Source organism: Vidua macroura, chromosome 6 (genome assembly GCF_024509145.1).
Source record: "Vidua macroura isolate BioBank_ID:100142 chromosome 6, ASM2450914v1, whole genome shotgun sequence".
NCBI lineage: Eukaryota > Metazoa > Chordata > Aves > Passeriformes > Viduidae > Vidua > Vidua macroura.
This window is the reverse complement of record NC_071576.1, coordinates 15898554-15917476: the sequence shown is the minus strand read 5'-3', so window position 1 is coordinate 15917476 and position 18923 is coordinate 15898554. Positions and strand designations below refer to the sequence as shown.

The 18923-nt window shown below is 42.6% G+C and overlaps 1 protein-coding gene across 1 annotated transcript in view; it reads left to right on the top strand.

Annotated features, from left to right (window-relative positions):
- Positions 1–18923, top strand: part of LOC128808532 (ras and Rab interactor 3-like) — a 158997-nt gene that overhangs the window by 118340 nt on the left and 21734 nt on the right. Inside the window, exons 21-22 of the mRNA XM_053979735.1 lie at positions 12138–12210; positions 16499–16590. Of these exons, the coding sequence (XP_053835710.1) occupies positions 12138–12210; positions 16499–16590 (165 nt within the window). The remainder of the gene's footprint in view (positions 1–12137; positions 12211–16498; positions 16591–18923) is intronic.

Below are 18923 nucleotides of genomic sequence, written 5' to 3'. Positions count from 1 at the left end.
AGATGCAGTCTAAAGATATGAAAGCAAGCTTGATTCTCAAAGTCAAATTTGCCAATTATTACAAAGTCACTTCAGTCACTTCAACACTGCCATTCCTCCTTCCCAAGCACTTATGTGAAAAAACTCCACAGTTTTTTATTATAGACTAATGCCATTTGCACAGATAAAAAGGACATGTGCAGTCATTCTGACTGTCCTGTAACAGTAACAGATGGAAATTAAACAACAGTAATCAGGCAGCAGCAGGTTTACAGAGGGGCATTAGAGCAACAGGGGGAGGGACATTGCTCATCTTTGCAGGCTTAGCTCTAAGCAAAGCTGCTGAAAGCCCTGGTCTGTACATCCCAGCCAGCCTGAGGTGAGGGCTGTGGGCATGCCTGGCATGATGGCAGAGCTCAGGCATGAAGGAGACAAGTTCCTGTGTGTGCCTGCATGGGTCAGCGTGTCCCAGTGCTGTGGGAGGACACACTCACAGGGCAGGGAACAGGAGGCAGAGTAGGAGCAACTCAGCAGATGCTCTCTGTTGGCTCAAGCACCTCCAGATGCTGACAATGGACTGGCCTATTGCACTCCTCTGGCACCCAGCTAACATGGCCAAATATGGTCATTTATGGCAGATTTCCCATTTTGTTAATGTTTAATTTTGTTAATGTTTATTTAAATACATAATGCTGAGGCTGGATTAACAAACTCAGAGACTAAAGTACTTGCTGCTAACATGTCACAGTATGGTCAGGTGGTATTTTCCCACGTGAACTACATTGTAGTTCTGCACAAATGAGGTCATGGGAAAAAATAGGAGGATAGCTTGGTTACTGCAAGCTATTCATACACAATTTAACTCCTTCAATGCGAGTGGCCAGTTGTGCAGATGAACTTTGTGATATGAATATTTTTGTGGAAGTGTTGACAGCTCTTGCAATAGCTTCCTCGGTATTGCAAGTCTTTTTGCTAACACTCTGTCTCCTGGAATCAGGAAGTAGAGTGAAGATAGGCAGAATTTTTTTTTTTTTTCCAGAAAGAAAAATAACCATCACAAATGCAGAGAAAAACCTTACAATGTTGGTAATACTCAGAAAACAGAAGATTAAGGAAAACAACCTATAAGAAGACAATCTGCTATTTAAAAAATTAATTTTAATTGCATTTATTTTGGATCCCTGCTGAACTAGAATGGAGATGGAGATAGAAATCTGCAGTACAGATTGAGGTCAGAAAGATGGGGTCCTTTACTTCATAGCTAAAGGGAATAAACTGGTATATGTGCTGGTATACCTGGCCTGACTTCTAAGATGAAGACATTTATTTTGGTAGCACTTGCAGATTTTTGTGGGAGGTGTTTTGGGTTGGATGAAGCCTTGAGTGACTTGGCTTGACCTCATGGTCCTGGTTTTAGCAGGATTTTGGGCTAGAGATCTCCTGCTGTCCCTGCCAGTCTGAGGGATCCCAGAAGTGATACTGAGCCAGGCTGTGGGCAAGCTGAAGGGCAAACAGCAGCTCTCAGAAGAGATGTCTCAGTAGAGCAGCAGAAGCACTTCCCATTCTCTAAGGCCCAGGTTCTTGAAGAAATCCTGCTAAGATTCACAGAGGGATAGTGGTGGGGAAAAAAAGTAAAACAAATATTTTCTGTACTAGTATGTCACCTGTGATCTCCCAAAACCCATAACCTTCCTTTCCTCAGCTCCTTCTCCCTTTGTGTATAGAGAAAGATAGAATGTGCTCAGTTATTTAATCAGTGCAGATTTGCAGTCAACTCCTCTCAGGTACTTAAATGTACTTGCAAAGGCCCAGTAATGCCCCACAGAGGCAGTTATATGCCCCTAGGCATATTGGAGAGCTGAGCTTGCTGCAGGCTGAGATAGACTTCCTCATGTGCCATTAGGAACACTGCAATGCTCCTAGACTGTTGTTGCACAGATATTGAAGGGAATTTTCAGTTGGCATGGCACAGTCCAAGGAGTAAATATACATTCCACCCTTCCTAAGTCAAACCTCTCAAAACAATCTCTGGCTCATCAGACTGCAGGCAGAAGGGTCCACCAGAAAGTATATTTTGTTACTTCTGTTATCTCTGTAATGGAACCACAGTTCTTTTTTAAATGGTCACTTTAAACAAAACAGTTGGCTTCCTTCAGTGGAAGCCCTGCAGCATTCAGTACTGGAAAGAAGAATTCTTAATTCTGTAAAATAAGGCATGAAAGCAGGGTAGGACTATTTATAGCTTTGATTTCCTCTGAATAGATGGGAGGCTGAACCTGACATTACAGAGTGAAAAGATCAAGGTGGTGCTTTTTTTGGGTTTTGGGTTGTGTGCGGGTTTTTTTGATGAACCATTCTGGCATTCAGTGATAAAGCAAAGAGAGGACTGATTTGGCAGCCACTTCATGAACTGCCCTGGAGACTTGTCTACCAGTCAGGAAGGTCATTCAGCATCTTCAAGTTCACTACAGAATATGACATTACTGAAGTAGTACTGCAGGCCCATGAGTACAATAAAGTAGGTGGAAAAGGGCCCTCTCCTGAGGAGAAAGAGTCAGGTTTTATGTGAGTTCAGGCTGTAGCTCTGTGCTGCCACAAGAAGGGCTCTTGCCATTCCTCATGTCACTGCCCTCCAGCCCCTCTGGTCCCTGTCTTTCTCTGCCTCACACAGGTTCTGGCTGGGAGGGAGTGAGCACTGTGGATGTGGGGGTGTGAAAGCAGGACAGTGTGGTGGAGCAATGCTTCCTTAGAGGTGTTACCATGTGGTGGGTTATGTGGCATAAAGTCTGGAATGGAGATAAAAAAGTGGTAAAGGGCTGAGGGGCTCCGGGTAACTCTGGGAAAGGTTGGTGGCAGACTGGAGAGAGAGGTCTGAGAACAAGTTGGAAAAGGGCAGCAGGTGACCAAGGATGGGGTCACATCCTGTAGTCCTGAATAATTGTGTGAGCCTCCAATGTGCTCTAGGCTGGCCACAGAGGCAGAAGCCCATCAGAGCTGCTTTATGGTGCCAGGAGAGGAGGCTGCAGGCAGGGCAAAAGCACTGTTGGGGAGGGTGGGAAGTGGGTGCAAAACTGTGGCCAAATTGCCCCATAGCAGCCAACCTGCCCAAGGCAGAGCATTGCTGCCAGCAGGAGGAGGAGCTGGCCTTTCCCTTCCCTGCCAAGATGAATTCAGCTGACTTTTCCAAAGGAAGGCACCGATTTTACAGGCTGAGGGCTGAAGCACAGGTTGCTGAAGGGGCTTGGCCAGCTGTGCATCACCAGCCCTGAGCAAGCCCATCCTGGCCAGCATTGTATTTACTGGGCTGCAGAGAGACCTTTTGCTTGCTGAGCTCTTGACAGTGTCCAGCACTGAGGTATCAACACAGCTATTCAGACTCCTTTTGTATGCTTTTTGTACAGCCTGACAGGCAGTTCAGCTGCTGTAGTGTGGAGAGTCAATTTTTCCAATTTGCTTAAGAGGAATGTTTTCCTTTATTGTTGCATGATGGAGCGTGTGATTGAGGCAAAGCAAGAATCTGTTGTCAGCTTTGAGCCTGACAAGTCTGAAAAAAGAAGAAATGTGCTGGAAAAAATAACAAGTTATCAACACCCCTGGGACAGAAGATCCCTCTTCCCTTCTTTCCCCAAAACTGGCTGATTCCATCTCAATTAAGCAAATCATACATTGCAGCAGCAAAACTTGTCCAAGACTACTCTTTTTTTCAAGGATTAGCAAACTGATGAGTAAAAGCGTGTGTATTTTTAGCAGGGGAGACTGGAAAAGCTGAATATGTAGTTAACTTTCAGGTTCACATTTTAAGGAGTTTAATTGCATTTAAGAAGGCCTCTGGGCAGACACCTTGCCATTAAGGAGAGTAGACTGACAAATGTTGCTTAACAGAGTTCCTGTTGCTGCCTATAAGATGTAGAGCTACCCTAGTTATCTTCAGGTTAGGCTCTCTCAGACACAGATAACAATCTGCCTGCATCACCCAGGGCTCTGCATGGGCTTACTTCCCCTGTTTATGCATGTTTCTCATTAACAAGAAAAGTCTGCTATCACCTACACAGCTTCTTGGCATGAAAAACCTCCCACTGAGCAAGTCTGCTCCATGGCATGGGATAACTGGGCAGCTCTGCCCCAGCCCTGACCTTCAGCTCTGGGAGTGCTGTTCTGCTGCTGCTTTCTGCTGGAACTCATCTGCCTCCACAGGCAGTACCAGACCAAAGGCCACCTCTGTGTGGGCTGTAATGAGGACATAGGAGACATTATCTTTGTCTAGTCTGCTGTCTGTGGTTTGATTCGAGATAAGACACTGCATGATTTCTAGTCCCCTAAGGTTGTCTAACCTAGACATCTTCCCAAGATCAGTCTGGCTGTCAAGGATGAGTTCTCCATTATCCACACCACTATTAACCCTGAAAAGTGGGTTAGAGTCAAGGAGTTCCCCTTCAGGAGACTACTCTCAACTAAGAGCCCAGAATTTTGGTTTGGCAAGAACAGTGACCACCGGCCTAGGGGATATTGTAAAACACGGCATGAGGACACATTTTGTAACCTGTTGTGCAAGTCCATCATTTCTCTCCTAAATGCAGACGTGCACAAGGAAAGCAGAAAGCCTCACCAAGTCCTTCTCATGTCAGCTGAGTCCCACATCACTTTGACACACTGCTTTTTTTAAAACATTAAATACTTATGCGGCTGCTTTTTCAAGATTGAACTGTGCCAGGCTTCTCTGTGATTTACAAGTTGTTTTGGAAACATGCTGGTTGCTTATAGTGGGTAGTTTTATTCTATTTCTTTTTTTTAAACTCTCATCCTGAACAGTTACCTCTCATCTCTCCACACAAATACTTTTATTTTTACTCTAGGCTTTGAACTGATGGGATTGTAGAGGAAGCCTTTTGGAAAGAAGCCCTCAGGGTCTTGTTAGCTTTGTTAATCCTTACTTTGGCTTTTTTTTTTCCCTTCTTTTTCACTCCCGAGACACATAATGCAAAATCTGTGTGTAATCAGAGCTAGAGACTATGCGTGCTGTTCTGGGATAATATTGTCTTACCCTGCTCTGCTTATTTCCTTGAACACAACCCAAAAAGCTTACTGGCTCTAAAACAGCTACTCTAAATCAGTACCCATAATACAAGTGCCCTTGTCTCAGAGGCTAAACTGAAACAAATGATAGTTTTTATCCTTGGACAGTGCTATCTAAAGATCTTATAGAGCTTAATAAACATGACTTTAGATTTGTAAATGAGGAAAATAAGATACTGTTTGAAGTGAAATGAGGGCATCAAGGACTTCAGTCTTTGACCCTTGAGTAGGACCCTCACAGTCAGTGACAGTGCAATCTATCCCACTCAGAAGCAGGAATCAAAAGAGCTGTTTTCACTAGGTTGTCAACTAGGTGGGATTTGCAGCTCTAGGAAGCAGAAGTGTATTTTTTTCCCTTTTTTTGTCCACCCTATTGACCTCTGCCATTTCAAAGTGGGTTATTCCCTTTCATCACTCGCCCTTGGAAATTGTCTTGCTTGTAAAGACTTTTCTCCTGCAAGTCTCTCTTTCAGAATGCGATTCTGAATACTGAATGTCTTCCCTTAAAACACTCGGCAAACATCCCTTTTCTGTATGATTAACCTCAGCACTATGGTACTTCACAATGTATCTCAGAGCCAGAGAAATAAACTTTTCTCCAAAGTAAATGGAGAAAAACATTTTTAAATAAAATACATCTGTATGATAGCATACATTTTTTACATACGGATTGATTCTCAAGATTTATCCGTATGACTAGTTGCTAAGAACTAAATCCCCAGAATTTCAAATGATAGCACTGTTTCCTGTTACATGAGGCACAGGGGAGACCCTTTATATATCTGAATGCTTCATTTGCTTCACAAAGTTTTACCAAAGAAATTTGCCTTTTGAGAGTAACTTACAAGCATCTATATTGAGTTTGTCTTGTCAGCTGTGGGCCTCAGCCCTGACAGTTTTAATGGGCAGCTGGGCAGCAAAAATCTTGTGCTGCCATTATAATGTACGAGCGGATTCTGAATGACCTGCAAAAATGTGACTTCTCCAGCAATGATCCCAGCTCTTGCTCAGCTGCTTAGTGCAGGGTCCACATTGATTGAATATGTTATCCTACTCCCCCGCTCCTACTGAGGTCTCCTCAGCCCTCAGTATTTCAGAAAGGCCATGTTTCCTCTCTTATTCCTGCAAAAACAGACCCTCTGTGGCTACATCTAGAACTTCAGCTGTACCTCATATTGACATCTGGTCCTGGGAATTCCCCTTGGAAGAAGTCCTGGATCTCCTCTGGCTGAAGAAACACTGGAATTTCCACATTATTCCATCCCTGGAAAGGGGATATGGGGTTGAGGACCTAAAAAGTAAGACAAGAGCTTTGAAACTGAACAGCCACTCTCCAGCATGTGCTCTGCTCTTAATCCCTGAAATAGCTGGCAGTGCTATCCACATGGATACCTTTAAGGAAAGCACTGAGAGCTGTGACATTTTTCTTTTAGCTGAGTTGGCTGTGCTTGAAGTACCTGTGAGAGGCACCCTCTCATCCCCTGCTGAAACACTGATCACAATGAGGAGGAAACAGAGCAGCAAAATGCCTGTAACACGTTCCTGCTTGAGCCCCTGCAGCAGAGACAACGGGACCAGGCAGTACCAGGATTTTAAACTGAACTAAAGGCATTAAATCTCAGTGGACACCAAGGTGCTGCCCATCTGCTTGGGTGAATGTGGATGAGCCAAAGTATAGTGAGTGGTCAGAACCCTGTGGCTGTTAGGTGTGAGGACAGCTCCTTATCTTAGCAGCAGAACATGCACACAGGGTAGAGGGGAACTGTCATCTCTACCAAGTGTCCCTTCTACTCAGCTCCAGCCTGAGAAGAGTAGAAAAGCCTGTGATTTACATCTTCTTTAATAACATTTTGTTCAGCACAACATAATTATATTTAGTGAAGAGCATAGTTTAAAAATAGATTTCTCTTATACTCTACAACCAAGCTCATTAACACTTTATCACTTTCATAATTCATTAGCTCCAATTTCCCAGGAACTGCCATGAGCAGTGACTTTTTTTCATCATAGCCAGAAAGAATAAACTCTGTAGGAAGCCACAAAATTGAAATCTTTTGAAAATGGAGGAGTTGGATGCACAACAGGAGACTCAGGCAGAAGTTCAAATGGGTAAAGTTTCAGCCCTTACTTGATGAGGAAAAATACCCAGAAACAACTGGCAGTTAAGTAAAGCACACTAGGAAAGACAAGAAAGACAAAACAGACATAGATTGACTAGGACAGTCTAGAATTGTGCAACCAAACCTGAAACTACAGCTTTGAAATCATGTGGAAGAAGCAGAGGCATCAGATTACAGAATAAATAAAAAGGCCTTGAGAAGAAAAAAGAAAAACAGAAGAAAAAATTAAAAAAGATAAACAGTGTCAGTGTTTTAGAAAAACACACCATTAGAAGGCCATATATTGCCATCCACAAGGTCATCAAGAAATAACATAAGAAACAATGCTAGAGACAGATACTAGGAACTTTCCAACAGAGATGTTGCAGAAAGGTACCTTAAACACACTAAGGACTTCTGCCAATGAAGTCTAAATTTCCCTTCTTTAGAACCATCCAGCTGAGGATCTTTCTCTTAAAACCACCACAAGCCAATTGCATGAATAAGGGTCAGAACTGGGGAACTGAAACAGTAACCTGAAGGCATTACATCACACTCTCACACATTTCTGCAAAGCACAGCAGGTAGGACAAGCACAGTGGATTGTGAGAGACACAACAGCTTCAGCGTTGGGGCTATAGCAGTCACTGCAACACTCCAGTGAAATACCCAGGGCTCCTTCCCCAGTGGCAGGAAACTGCTAACCTGCTAACCTGAACTGTCAGTGTCTGGGAGTAAGAATTTTGGTAGCCTCTGCCTTGGAGTGATCCCATCCTCATAGCAAGGTTTACTCACTGAGGGTAGCAGAACAGCAGCAAAGCTGGCTGTGCTGCTTATTGCAAAGGTTGTGGCAAGTGTGGTATCAAAGCAGAGACTTATATCAAAGGAGAAAAACAACTCTTGTTAGGAGACTCTGGATTTATAATCTGAAAATAGAAATAGAAAACTGGAATCACAGCCATAATGATAAATCTCACAGTTTCCCAGAATCTGGAAGAATGAGAACATCTAAGCACATCCAGGCAGGACTTCTGAGGATGGCTGTTTTCTCAGTAGTCCTCTGTCGACATAACTGCTGCAGAATAAGGAATTTGTGTCTTTGAATTCAGATGTCTCTGAAGGACTACACAGATACCAAAAACAAATGAAAAACCAAGTGGATAGCACTAACAGTGCCACTAGAGAAGAAGCTGAAGTAATTGAGTCCCATGAGCCTGTGTAAGCAATAAAACGGAAATTGGCTTGGTTTGTCCATGTAACCAGAACAATGGAACTAGCAAACACAATTCTGTGGGGAAAAAATCAGAGAGGAAAGGAAGGCAGAATGCTCAGGGACAGTGTGACTCAAAGACATTTGCATCTGGATGGAGAAATGATGGGAAGATCCAAAGAGTAAAGGGAATATGAATACAGATTCGAGTCAGTGCCTAAAGATGACACTCTTCAGACCATGCTGGTGTTTGAAAGAGGAAGATGAGACAATCATAAATATATATAACGGTTCATAACCTGGCCAAGTTCTGTTCATTTACTGAGTTGCCCAAGGACACAAAAGCAGAGTATAGTCACCAATGAACCACTAATTCATGTTGCAAATGCTTCTGTCACCCATAAGAAAAATTCAATTAATTCTTATCTCTTTGTTTCAGACTACTCAAAATTGCCCACTGATCTATACATTTCCCCTTTTATTTCCTGAAGGTGACATTTTTCAATGGGCTTCTAAATATCAGGTAAAACTCAATAAGCAGTGGCAATATGTTTGGCTCACAGAACCCAGCCTATTTTTTCTCTTGCTTTTGATCATATTCTTGACATTCAGGCACTGCTATGGTGAGATGTAGATATTTCCTTGCTCTTAAGGTGTCCTGGATCTAGTTTTACAAGCCCGAGAAAGGTGAATTTTTTTCTCTGCCCTTTTCATCAGGATTACAGCAGTGTGGCAGATGTCTGCTTGTAGATTCTGCAAAAGTCATGAGTTCCTATAAATGGCAGCATCACGATCCCTCCCTAAGCAGCAGTTCTCATGTCAATGAAATGTCCCCAGCTACCCACAACACACCCACAGCCAGAGAAAATCACCTCTTCCTGATTGTCTTCTCAGAGTAGGGTGCCTTGAAGGCAGCAATGGCTTTGAGGGACAGAAATATTGTCCCCAACAGTCAGCAGAGCCCTTTTAGCTGTTCAAGATTGCTATTTTCTGTGTCTTTCCAAGAATTAGAAACATGCAGCAGGATGCACATAATGGTCTCCACAGGAGAATGGCAACCATTGCCACAAGACAAGTTCCTGTATCATACCCATCATCTGCCATCCAAAAGAAGAGCATTGCAGTGATGTCTGCTGGTGTCAGCAGGTGTCTAGAAAAAAAAATAGTTTAAGAGAAAAGTGTTATATTTTCTCCCAAGGAAGATGCTCCCACAGGAGTTTGCAAGGCAGAATTTCCCCATGGGTGCTGTGCTGAGAGCAGATCCAAGTAGCCATGGCAACCCTGTGCAGGCTGCTGACATGGCCACTGCCCACAATAAATTTTGGGCTGAGTATTGGTCCTGATGGTCTTAGTACCTCGAGTAATGACACATCTAAAGCACTATTCTTACTGTTCTTCCATCTGTTCTTACTTGTTTGCAGGCTGCCCAAAAATGTCCCAGGAGAGCTGCGGGTCTCTGTATGATGAATTCCAGCCTGCTGAGAAATATGCTTGGTTTTGTTACCTTCTGTGACCTCCCAGAGCAGGGACAGTCCTATTTATATATACCACCTGCAGAAAACATCTGTCCTTGAGCTTCAGCAGCTTTTTGTACCTAGTCTTCCTTAGCAGTATAATTCCTGGTCATTTGTGGTGTTTTATGCAATTTAACTATGTATGTGAGGAGAAGTAGCTATGCAGTGGCACAGCACTTATATGTGGAAACTCCTGACACAGAGGCACTCGGACTAATATTTTTCTGTCTAACATACAAGCTCCCAAGTGGCAGAGCTTCCTGGCACAGAAACAATCAGTAGTCCCAGTCCAAGCAATTTGCTCATATATGTGAGCATGTACAGGTGCAGCCTGCTCTGTTATGGATACCTGCAACCCATAATGCCAAACTGAGCATGTAGCTCTTGACAGAAAAAAAGCTCCCTTAAAGCCATCATCTCTACAAAGGGCTTTATTTAATAGCTGGAGATTCGAGCAAATTCAGACTCTTGGGTTTTGGTTTATTCTCCAGAACAGGACTGGGTTTTGTCTTTATTTTTGTTTCCTGTGTCAGACCTGCAAAGCAGATGGATTTCAAACTACAGAAATTGTTCATGGTAGGTGTTCAATGAAAATCCCTGACTGAAATATGATTCTTATTATGGAAAAAAAAATAAATTGCCAAATACGATTTTTCCAGTTGTGAGAAAAAAGTGAGGGAAAGGGATTGTTTTGCTTGAAGTGTGTTTTAAATTCCACATTGCAGTCTGGTATGGGTGCATACACTGAGGTTAAACTGTTCATGCTGATCCAACATAAACTGATGCTAGGAATGACTGTTGAGAATTACATGGTCTTTGTCTCTATAAAAAATGCCTACATTGGAGTATTCAGCCCAAAATAACAACCTGCTGGGCCTGGGCTAGAACAAAGGGAGAAGTAAAAGAAGGAAATGCCTGGTTTGGGGAATGAGATATGAACCTGAACAGGAGACAATCTTGAGCATTTCCTTGCAGGGGGATTATCTGCTGGCTGGAAAACAAGAGCCAGGGCAGAGAGGTGAGGGAGAGGAGAGGAGAGCCAGGAGGATGTCTCCTTCCTGCAGGTGCTGGAAGCCTTTCTTTGAAGGAGACCAACCACCAGGCAGGCAGGGCAAGGGGCTGGAGACAGCTCACAGGGCTGTGAATCATGCCTGACTGAGGAAGCTGAATCACAGTAGCTGAGCTTTGAGTCCACAGCTCTGACCTGCGGCCTAGAACAGAGTGAAGGAAGATGCACAGTGTCTGTGGGCAGTGCCATGGGGGTGGGAGCTCATGCTGTTCCCCAGGGACTCCTGGCATGCTCCTGTGACAGCTCTGGAGTGCAGCTTTGAGATAGTTCTTTCCCACCAGTAAATGGGCATTTCTGAGAATCCACTGCAGATTTCCTTACCCTTGTCAATGTAGTGGGGTTGTGATGTGTGCAAACAGGCATAGAGTTTGTTAGACTGTGAGGCTGAAGCAAAGGTGGACACATCTCTCCTGCAGATCCAGGTCTTTATCTCTGCCTTGGGTTATCTCTGCCTGTCGGTGAAACTTTCTCCACTGGTCAATGAATTTTTTCTAGTTTAAAAGCCAAAAGCTCTGTAGTAACATGTGAGATTTGGGCTACACAATGCCCAAATGCATGTCTTTAAGAAAGGTCATCTTAAAAACTCTGCAATATGGTGGATTGTATTTTGGTGGATTGTATCTGGGGAGTGCAGTCACTGAATAACACCATGGGAGGGAGAAGACGGAAGAGATACAAATAGGCTGCACTCACACTGCCTGTGTGACCCAGGTCAGAGCCCACACACACAGTAATGAAACAGTAACTCCTAGGTTTTTTTCCTTCAAAGCACTTTGTCCATCCAGACCAAACCAGATTCCAGCATGGAGAGTCACAAGGTCAGCCCTGTATGTATTGCAGATATGCACACCCTTAGAGACAGATGGGCTTGTAATGATCCCTTTGGAAGTGAGCTGGGAGGTTTCTTTCAACCCATTGTTTCCATTAGTGTCACAACATTTGGATATCTTGAGCTAACTTTTCAGAAAGCCAAGCTGAGCTATTTCTTCTCTAGTGTCTCCATGAAGAATCTTGTTGCATTTGGCCACCTGAAAGCAGTTCTTTACACTTTGTCATATTAGTCCATGCAGTTACTGGACTGTCACAGAACACAAGATGTGATAGCCAAACCTACCTATTTGTTTTTTTTTTTTTTTTTTTATCATATAGCTCAAAGAAATCAGCTGCTGATTTTCTTTTCTGTTTTTCACCAGTCCTGTACCTGGAAGGATCTGTCCTTGTATTTGAAGATGTTTTCAAATTGGTTGCCTTCTACTGTGTCAGCAGGTGAGTTGGATTCATTGCTTCCATGGCACAGTCATTTTGCCCTCCCCTCTGGTCTGTCCTTCCCCAGTCCCCAGTCCCAGCACAGACCCCTCTGTTTCCTCTGCTACCCTCCAGCCTGCCAGACCTGAAGGTATTTCAGATACTTGTCTCTACAATGGGGCCAGATCACCCCACAAGCACAGCTATCCCTGCAGCTGGAAGCTTTGTCCATAGGGCTGCTTCCACAAAGAACAGAGGCACAGAACTGAGGCTAGGAGGGCAGGGAGGAAGGAGGGCCCCGAGTTAAATATTTATTTAAAGCTTTAAGCATGCACACACACACACACACACCCACACACACCTGGTAGCAACTTAGCAAACCTACTAATGGACTGTTGTCTCTTGGCGACTCAAAGCACTTCGTCACCTATGGGGAATCTGTCAAGGAAAGTAGTCCTGAAGCAATATATTTTCTTAGCTAAAATTTGAAATGAAAACGAAGTGTTTGTTTGCTCAGCACAGAAGAACCAAGAATAATGGGTACAGAGATGGAAAAGACCTGTAATGTCATTTTCACTAGTGCAAGGTTTGATCCGCAGCTGATGATGTCTGCAGCCTTCTCTAATCTGTGTCCTTGTGCTTAGCACACTGCAGCAATACCTCCACCTACTTACCCCATCCCTACTGCAGCAGGCCTGGTTGTGAGTTGTTTGTAGACTTTTGACTTCCTCTATACAAACTTACACAACTCTTAAAAGTAGTTATTTCCTTTTAAGAGGAGAAAGCAGCTTCAGGATATGTTTACAAGGCAGTCACATCAGTCACTTGATAGGTCACACAGTAGGAACAGTCTGTCTGGGGTAGGATACAGTGTGCTACAGCTTATCCAGCCAGTCCCCCACCATTCTGAGGGCTGCTCCTGCAGCCAGCTGAAATCAGCACTACTGAGCTACAACTCCTGCCTGCACAGAGGAAACCATGCTCCACCTCACCCTGATCAGTTAACAGACATTTAGCTACCTGGATGTTTATAGACCCTATAGAATGGACATAAGTTAACCCCTGGATCCTTATAAAGATTTCTTTCCCACTAAAGCAAAGAACAGCCCAAATGCAAAATAGAATCGGGCATTTCTAGTAAGTGGTTGGTGACAAAGAAAATATGCTCACTTCTGCTTTCCTGCAAAAAGGCTCATGGGAAAAGAAAAGAAAAGAAAAGAAAAGAAAAGAAAAGAAAAGAAAAGAAAAGAAAAGAAAAGAAAAGAAAAGAAAAGAAAAGAAAAGAAAAGAAAGAAAAGAAAAGAAAAGAAAAGAAAAGAAAAGAAAAGAAAAGAAAAGAAAAGAAAAGAAAAGAAAAGAAAAGAAAAGAAAAGAAAAGAAAAGAAAAGAAAAGAAAAGAAAAGAAAAGAAAAGAAAAGAAAAGAAAAGAAAAGAAAAGAAAAGAAAAGAAGAAGGAAGGAAGGAAGGAAGGAAGGAAGGAAGGAAGGAAGGAAGGAAGGAAGGAAGGAAGGAAGGAAGGAAGGAAGGAAGGAAGGAAGGAAGGAAGGAAGGAAGGAAGGAAGGAAGGAAGGAAGGAAGGAAGGAAGGAAGGAAGGAAGGAAGGAAGGAAGGAAGGAAGAAGGAAGGAAGGAAGGAAGGAAGAGGAAGGAAGGAAGGAAGGAAGGAAGGAAGGAAGGAAGGAAGGAAGGAAGGAAGGAAGGAAGGAAGGAAGGAAGGAAGGAAGGAAGGGAAGGAAGGAAGGAAGGAAGGAAGGAAGGAAGGAGGAAGGAAGAAGGAAGGAAGGGAAGGAAGGAAGGAAGGAAGGAAGGAAGGAAGGAAGGAAGGAAGGAAGGAAGGAAGGAAAGAAAGAAGAAAGAAGGAAAGAAGAAAGAAGAAAGAAAGAAAGAAGGAAAGAAAGAAAGAAGGAAAGAAAGAAAGAAAGAAAGAAAGAAAGAAAGAAAGAAAGAAAGAAAGAAAGAAAAGAAAGAAAGAAAGAAAGAAAGAAAGAAAGAAAGAAAGAAAGAAAGAAAGAAGAAAGAAAGAAAGAAAGAAAGAAAGAAAGAAAGAAAGAAAGAAAGAAAGAAAGAAAGAAAGAAAGAAAGAAAGAAAGAAAGAAAGAAAGAAAGAAAGAAAGAAAGAAAGAAAGAAAGAAAGAAAGAAAGAAAGAAAGAAAGAAAGAAAGAAAGAAAAAGAAAGTTATTCTATTTCATGCCTTAGGTTTTAGCTTTTATATTTTTTAAATTCTGTACTGCTTTAGTGTGTAGTTCTGAGCTTCATGTTAAGGAATGGTAAACTCTCTTCAGTGTAGGGAGACAAAATAATTCCTTCTCTAGCTGGGGACCCAAGGACAACCAACCCAAATTTCAGGCCCAAGAACATAAGTAACATGGACTGAAGAGAGAAAAACAAGAGGGATGGGACTTCATAACCTAAAGCTGTAACTGGAAATTAACTCCAATATGCAAATGGACCAGAACTTTTAAAAGTGAGAGGCCTTATGACCATGTCCTTTTTGTGACCATTTTGGGTTCATCTTGGGCATAGCCCTGGTTGGGCTCTTGGGCTGCCCAAGGTGTATCCATTGAGGCCTTTTAATAAATCCCTACTTTATTATTTAACTCTGTCTAGCCTCTGTTCTAGGTCAGCCTTCACAAGGCATCAGTTCAGCTCCTGTTATAGATGTTATTTCTGAGTGTCAAATACACATTCAAATGGTTCATGTGATTTTCCAGGCTACTGTCAAAAGACAAGATAAAAAGGGAATAATTTTCTGAGAGAAGGGGGTAATAAAAAGACACTGACCTACCATTTACTGGCAGTTCATAGGAGCTCTCTGTGACGGTGAATGTAGAGATCTGAGAACAGGGATGTAGTAAATTGTCTATGAATAGCTGGAAACAGCTTTTCAGGGCTGACAGGCTCTTCTCAAAAAAAATTTGGCCTGGGTATATTACCTGCCTGTAGGTAACAGATGACTTGGTGGCTGGTCTGCAAGCTTCTGCCCCATTAATAAAACCAGGTTTTTTTTTTTCTATTAGGGCAATGTCCTAATATTTCCTGATCTTAATATGTTAAAAAAAAAAAGAAAAAGAAGGGAACTATTCATACATATAAAATAACAAAGAAAGCAGAAGGTACATGGACCCTCTTCCTCTTCCTCTTCTAAACCTCTTATCTGCCATGAAAAAATAATAAGCCAGGGATCACATCAGTTTACGTGAGCGACAACAGAGTGCTCAGCAGTACACAGAGAACCCATGGAGAACACAAAACATCAGTAAGGTTAAAAAGGTCAGAAATAGGCCCCCTGCATTCATCTGTCAACAGATAGGTCTGCAGTTATGTGCTTTTTTTGAGGTGTGCATTTGTTTAGCAGAGACCTCCTACTCACAAGGCCAGTTTTTCTATAACGATTCCTTGTGTAATGTAGAACATTTTGTAGAGCTTTTTATGTGTAAGATGATCCTGCACCATTCCTTGCTATCATTTAGGGACTGGCTTTTCTAGTCCTTGTTAGAATGGGAATTGAGGCAAGAATGGGGTTAGCAAATTGTCACTGGGCAAGAGGCAAACCTGAACAGCTCACTGCCAGAGCAAGGGCTCTGTTAAATGGCTTGAGACTTAGGGTGTGTTTTAGTGAAACCCAGCCAACTTCCTCTGAGAAACTCTTCTCTTTTTTTTCAATAGAAATACAGCATCTTTCCAGAAACCAAGTACTCAGAAGTCTGAGAGTAGAGAGTTAGAGGGATATGTGTTTTCTCAGTGTCATGCAGCATTTCCTCACTGTCTGTCCCTTCACCCAGGGGTTGCCTTTCCCCAGACAGGGCTTTCCTTTCCCAATCCCTCTGTGCCTTGCTGTGTACCCATGCCTACACTTACAGAGATTTTTAAAAGAGGAAGCAGAGTAGTGAGAGAAGGGTAAACAGAAAGAAAAAGGACTTCAAATCATTTCCACATGAAAAAGATTGGCTTTTCTATTAAAAATAATTACAATTTGCAGCACCTCAGTTTTAATGGGAAGATATTTCTCAACTTTTGTGGCCTCCCCTGAAGTAAGAGGCATTTCTGCTCTTTTCAGAGGACAGAGCCAAGACACAGTGATTAAGTCAGTGCTATGCCATGAAGCATCACCACAGAAGCTGGTGATCTTTTGTGAAATCAGAGCAACCCAGGCTGGCACAATGTCCATAATTCCTTACCAGCCATGACTTCGCTGAACATGGCTGAAATTGTGAGCCAATCCAATCACTGAGACCAAGTGAAGTCTGGAGTTCCTAACAATTGTGGGGTTTATCCTTTTGCTGTTTTTTCATTGTGTTTATTTCTACAGGGATTTGCTGCCCTTTACCCTGAAGCTGCCACAAGCAATATTAGAAGCCAGTAGCTTTCAAGACCTTGAAATTATCTCTAGTCTGGGGATAGGTAAGTCCCTCAAAGCAGTCAGATTTTCACTTGGACTTGGGAGAACAATAGTGCCTTGCACAGACATAATGCAACTGGAAGACAGATGTACTATTGTCTTTGGAATAGCTAAAGAGGTCTGAATGCAAGAGGAAAATGTTTATGAACTTTATGTTCATAGCAAGATGCTGACAAAAAGGGCACTTGCCCCTTTGGCCATAAACCTCCACCTGGATTTCTGTCCAGGGCGTGGTCCTTACAGTCTGGGAAAGCTGAAGTGCATCACGGTCTCTCGGGATAACTTCTACACGCTGGAAGTGGCTGATGTCTGAGCTATGTGGAAAGCACCTTTGCAACTTCTCCTGATGTGTGGGGGCAATGCTGATGAAAGTGTGATATTTTTGAATTTTGATATTTTTGCTTGCTCCTGCAGGATTTCTAGTTGATAGAGAAATATGTATCGTCCCAATATGTTCTCTCACCTCACACAAATCACATGCAAAAGGAACATTATTTTTAGTGACAGCACCAAACACGCAAATTTTAGATGAGATGTATAAAGTTACAGCTAGGAAAAGCAATTCTGTTAACTAAAGGAGATTTCCTTTCTATTCCTTTTCATTTAACACACTCCACTTGAGACAGCTACTTCAGTAAGCCACTTCCATACTTCTTGGTTTCCAGTTTTCCTTCAGGTGTTGAAAACAACCAAACAATGGAGAAAATTGAAGAGTTAGCTCATTTAGAGATATTTATTAGAGCATTCTCACTATTTTTGGGTCTTCTGCATCATACCTCCCAGAAGGCATGGGCAAACCCCACTGGTTTCAGTTCAGGTGGCTTTGTTGAATTTCACCAACAGATTTGCCTCTAACACTTTCAGCATCCTCTATTTGATTATGTTCCAATTTGTTAAAGCATCCTTTTATATGGAAGTCCAGCCAGCACTTATTGCTGATAAAAAGGTACCTTTCAGCTTGAGATAACAAGTTACACACTTAATTTTTTATAACAAGTCTAAAAATTTGGATCAAAATGAAGGAAGTGTATCATGAATTTGCAACCTTCAGTCTAATTTGATCCAGCAGAAGCTATCTTGATTCAGGCAACAGTTTCCAGCAACTACTGAAAGAAGAGATCTGTTAAAGCACAAGCATCAAAACAATAGTGGTTGTAGTCTTTTTCCTTCTTTCCTGTACTGGTGGTCATAAAAGTAGTGAGGCTTGGAAATTTATTTGTCATGGTGTATTTCATACCAGTCAAGTGTCTGAAAACAGAAGAAAACCTGCTGTTGTGTGCAGTCTTCCTGGGAAATGATGCTAGCTTCCTGAAGTGCCATGCTGTCTTAGTGGAGTCAAACAGGCTCAGCTACTGACAGATGCTGTTTATTGCTTCCTGGAACAAAATTTTGTGAATACAAATGGGAACACAAACTATCACGTGCTGCCCAAAGTGGCACTTCCAAAGGAAACAAAGCATTATCTGAAATTCTCATACGTTGCTTTGTATTTATTTCAAAGTAATATGTGTTTCAAGGGGATAGAAGTAAGATGTCTATCTGCAAACTGAATTGTTCCACAAAGGTTCTGGCTGTTCTGTACGTTGTCACAGAGGATGTACTGCGGGCCCTCTATTCCTGACCTCGCTGGTACAGAAGATCTTTTAGGAGGAGAATTAGCATGATTGCACTGCACAAAGAGCACATACCATCACAGACATGCCAAGGACTCCAAGAACTGCTTAATTATCCCTCCCAGACTGCAAGATAAGGGAACATCCAGGACAGCAATGGGAGATGATCAAATGGCCTTCTCTGCAGTGTGAGACAGTGTGGCTGTGCTGGGAAATGCCTGCTCGGAAGCAGCTGTGTTACTTGGTAGAACCACACAATCTCTTCCTTCCCAGCCTGAGTGGAGCTTTACATTTTCATCACAGTGCCTTATCCTGACCACTACTGAGAAAAAATATCAACTTCCCCTCTGTAGATTGGTTTACTCACCATTTCCTCAGCCCATGAGACTTCACAGCATTATATTCTGACTTAAAACAACTTCCTCTGCCCTGCATTTGCTGATACTGAGATCTGGAGAGCTTAAAGAAAATGGTACCCCAGCCAGTCTCAGCTGTGAGGGGGTTTGCAGCATGGTGTTAGTATGTGCAGTTGCATCTGCATGGCTTCTCCCAAATTCTGTTGTTAAGAGTGCAGTTGTTCCTAGCAACACTATTATTTTAAGCTTCTTCTCCTCCCTCTCACAGCAAGAAATCAGAGAATAAAGCTGTTCTAATGTCCGTCACCCTAAGGTAACATGCTGACATGCTTATAAAGTTGAATTTGCCATGGGCACTAGCCTAGG